Genomic DNA, 4448 nt, shown 5'->3' with positions numbered 1-4448 from the left:
TGTTTATATTTAGAATCATACTGKGACACAGCTGCTCTGGGATAAATGTAATTCAATAAATGATAAAATACAAAGAATAAATAATTTTAAATGATTATATGAGCCGAAACCATCTAAATATAATCTTTTTGAATAAAATAGTATTTAAAAAAAATAAATCAATCTAACAAATAAAACATTTGCTCTGTGCAAAAGACAGATACAGCTGCTTATTTTGGAGAGTGTGGAAAGCTGGTTTAAACATGGCTAAAGATCTAGACGGCTAGACTACAGGAGTTGTACATCTCAGGGTCATGTGTAATCTAACAGACATTTTAACATGAAATGTTCAGTTTGAGATGACATATGCCCATGGGTCAGCCCATTGGCCACTTAGGTAGTTTACAAAATGTATGCAGAGTAAAAAATAAATAAAATAAAATAAAATAACTCTGATTTGGCATGATGTCCTAAGACATTGCCAGCTGATAGAAGGCGTCATAAAATGGAACAGGGTGATATTAAATGCCCTGACACCCCTCCAGATAAATATGCTAAATGAGTTAAGAAAATTATGAGCACCAAGCAACAACCCCAGGTTCTCCTCTGAGAACCAGACCATTTTTTATGTGCAACCTTGGCTATACAAGTAAAGTCAATTTACCATTTACCATTCCTTACATCTGTTGACAAGTAATCCAAAGTCAGTTACCGTGTATATCATGTTTAAAATATCAAAACTAGATTTTAGCAAGAWATTAGTTTGTTTGTGATTTAACTATTGTGTTTTTGCCAAACTAACACAACTTCCCTCAAGTTGTGCTTTGTTCAAAATGCTGTGAAGCATGTAGGAMCAACTCCTGTCCTAATCCCCTGCTGCCAAAAGTCAAATGAGTAGCAACAAAACCATAATGGCTGTTACAGCTAAGCAAATTTAAGAAATGCAAAATCGCTCAAAATTAGTCACTTTAGTAGTCAGTCACTAAAAATTGGTGTGATAGTCGTAACATATATAGTTCAACAAGTACTAAACATGTGGCGGCATCTTTGCTTTTAAACTTTGCCATTAACTATGGGAGTCAACTATAATCACTTTCAGAAAGCATGCTACATGGCAAACTGGAATTAATAGCTTTCTGCACAGAAAGACAAAAAACTAATCTCAAGGAGAGGTCAGAAATCTTTGTTAAAGAATTTGACTCATATATCTGTAGCACAACTACTGTATCATTTCACCTGATGGATACGAAGCTCCCAAAATATTCCAACAGGTTTGTCCCTCGCCACGATGATGAGCTGGAGCTGGAGGTGGATGACCCGTTACTGGTGGAGGTCCATGGGGAGGATTACTGGTATGAGGGCTACAACATGCGTACTGGAGCCCGAGGGATCTTCCCTGCCTACTACGCCATGGAGGTGACCAAGGACAAGGAGAGCTCTATAGGTATGAACTTTGTTAGTATTTGTAGTTGGACAAGTCAGATTTTGTTAGCAGCAAAACACCATATATGTCAAACTGTAGAAAAAAAAACGCTGGACTCGTTTTCTGCTCAGGTTATATAATGAAAAAAGTGAATATTTTGCTCTTATTCAAACAAATTCACATTATCTTTCAATCACATTACATGAATGATTTAATGTMATTTGTAAAGGATGTTTTTAAAAGCCTCTGAAACATCACTAATGTTCGAAAAGACGCTAAAACTGTAAATGTTCTTGTTTGCCTGAGTAACAAATGGCTTGGTTTCATGAAGTTTAACCAATTTTTATGTGCATCTTAAAGATTGACATTAAACAATGAAAWTAAATACATTTAAAATAATGAATAAAAATCTAGATCTTCCATTTTTTATAGGAATAGGCACATGACTCATGGGATTGTTCTACTGTTTCTGCTTCTGGAAGATAAGCCAAGATACCTGATGCACATAATGTCTTCTTTTGCATAAAACCAATTTAAATCTGGTTTGAATGGCAAATAGATGGAAATATGTCTTGAATAATTAGTGTATTACACTGTAGTTAGCGAAACTAAAACAGAGAGACTCACCTAGTCTAGGTCCCACCTACAGATTCACTAATAATGATGGGCAGCTGATAAAGTTCTGAATTTGTTTGATTATTCAAGTTTTTTCCTCCATTTAGATAAATGTTGGAAAAAATTCTTGTGCAAAATTTTAAAATAAAAAATAAAAACTGATGCAATCTGGAAAAGTTTACTAACAATCAAAATGTTTCTATCTCTTTACATGTAATACTGAAATCTAAAGTCTATAAATAGTTGCCATATGCTAAACTGATTCTTGATGATAGTGGTATCTGGTTTATTGGTGCCTATTTTCCTCTCTTTGCAGTGAAGAGCAGTGAATGGATGGACAGGTATCGCCTGAAGTTTCTGGGATCAGTTCAAGTGCCCTGCCACAAAGGAAATGACGTTCTGTGTGCAGCCATGCAGAAGGTAGAAGGGCGCGTTTTACGTATTTGAGTGTTTGCATGCAAAAACCTTTGCATAGAGCATAATTTAATATTTTATCTTGTCAACTTGACAGAGTTGCATCGCAACTTAAAMGATCTTTATTTTGCCACCCGTCTTCCAGATTGCCACCAACAGAAGGATGACTGTAAAGTATAACCCGCCTTCCTCCTGTATCCTGGAGATCAGTGTCAAAGGTATCAAGCTTGCTGTTCAGGAGGACTACTATACATGTGACCGAGTAAGATCCTTTTTGTTCCTCTGATTTTAAAAATGCATTTGCTTTAAATTTAACTTCATGTGTATTAAATGTCTTTATTTTCTGACCAATTGTTTATATTTTCTTATATATCACTTTACAGTGAGCGTCTGAGAAATTTTACACAGTGAAATGTTGTGAAATTTAAATCCACATATATGTTTTTTGTTTTGATAGAGCAATGAGTGCAGCCACTTCTTCCAGCTAAAGAACGTCTCTTTTTGTGGCTATCACCCTAAAAACAGCAAGTAAGTGTTTTTTTTTTTTTAAGATTCTTTTGAACTCTGCTGTTTATTTGTAGAAACTTGTTTTTACCACTAGGTGTCATTGAAAAAAATAAATGCTTTCTAAGGAACAGAATGAAACACACCAAACTGTCGAGTAGTATAAATAGGTGCTGAGCTGATATCTTGAAAGCCCTTTTCTTTTCTCTGCAGGTATTTTGGTTTCATAACAAAGCACCCAGCAGACCAGAGATTTGCCTGCCATGTATTTGTGTCTGAAAACTCAACCAAGCCTCTCGCAGAGTCAGTAGGGTGAGTTCACATGTGCTGGATTTGACTTGAGCTTGAAATAAATGCAGCCTCGTGAATGGAACAAACTGTCTTCTATTGTTGCATGAAGTGAGTTGACTTGTCGTCTTCTGATAGTTTTTATAGTTAAGGGATTAACCCTTGCACATGACCTTCTCACAAAGGTCAGCATGGCATGCAGGTAGTGTCATGTGGCTGAGCGTGCATGTTGAGCAATATTTATTCTGCACATTGCCCTCCAGCAACAAGACAATGTGAGCTTGTTCTGCTTGTTATTAGTAAAAATAAACTTCTTACTTTTTTCCACAGCAGATTTAATAATGTTCACCTAATTTAAATAGCATAATTTATACTGCATTTTTATTTTTAAGTTGGAAGATGAGAATTATAAGAACAAATCGGAATAATTTTGTTCCCAAAACTGGGATCAGACACCACTGTGGTGCCAGTTGGGAGTCTTGGCATAATCTCAAGCACTTAAATTGTGAATAAAAAATGAATCACAATTAAATGTTTTGTTATAATTAATAAAACAAGAGTAGTCAAAAATAAAAACAAATGGATCATAGTTGTTGGGGATGTTTCATTCTAGCTTTGTTTAAATTGGCTTTGAGACATTCATGTGCTTCAAGCAGCTTCATCAGTTGTTTGGTCAGCTGTTTATATTCAGTTAATATAGAAACATTAGACAAGTATCCAATAAAGTTAGCTTTTTTATGTAAAATCCAATTTTAGATTTTAGGTTAGATTTTTTTTAATTATTTCTGCTCCCTTTCATTTAATGATGTTGTGTCTGTGTTGTGCTAGAATTTGTTTTGTTCTTAATTAAATTGAATAAATAATAAAGAAATTTTCACCCATTGGTTCAAATACTGATTTAGGCAGTTTTAAGGCTGTAAATAACATTTTTTTCTTTCTTTCTTTTTTTTTTACATTTTTGTTTTTAGGAAAGCCTTCCAGTTGTACTACAAAGAGTTTGTGGAATTCTCGTGCCCAACAGAGGACATTTATCTGGAGTAACCCCATCCACCAACAATAACCTGTACAATACACTGTATCATAACAWATTGTTGCATGGTGGACTGATTTCTAAATTAAAAATAAATAACATAACTGACAAAAAAAGAAAAAAAGCAGGAGCTGAGTGCAGAATAATGATATGGTGTGCAGGAAGAGGAGATACAAATAAGCCAAAGGATATATT

The 4448-nt window shown here is 34.6% G+C and overlaps 1 protein-coding gene across 2 annotated transcripts in view; it reads left to right on the top strand.

Annotated features, from left to right (window-relative positions):
- The window catches only part of mapk8ip1b (mitogen-activated protein kinase 8 interacting protein 1b), a gene marked incomplete at its 3' end in the record, with an annotated part of 39720 nt that extends 35275 nt beyond the window's left edge, over nucleotides 1-4445 (top strand). For both annotated transcript variants that reach the window (XM_014010629.1, XM_014010630.1), the window contains 6 exon segments: nucleotides 1251-1423; nucleotides 2334-2437; nucleotides 2577-2693; nucleotides 2889-2959; nucleotides 3149-3247; nucleotides 4192-4445. In XM_014010629.1, coding sequence (XP_013866083.1) covers nucleotides 1251-1423; nucleotides 2334-2437; nucleotides 2577-2693; nucleotides 2889-2959; nucleotides 3149-3247; nucleotides 4192-4264 — 637 coding nt within the window.
- Nucleotides 4446-4448: the final 3 nt, after the last annotated feature.

Source organism: Austrofundulus limnaeus, unplaced genomic scaffold, assembly GCF_001266775.1.
Source record: "Austrofundulus limnaeus strain Quisiro unplaced genomic scaffold, Austrofundulus_limnaeus-1.0 Scaffold71, whole genome shotgun sequence".
Classification (NCBI taxonomy): domain Eukaryota; kingdom Metazoa; phylum Chordata; class Actinopteri; order Cyprinodontiformes; family Rivulidae; genus Austrofundulus; species Austrofundulus limnaeus.
Note: the sequence above shows the minus strand (reverse complement) of the source record. Positions and strands in the feature narration are given on the sequence as shown.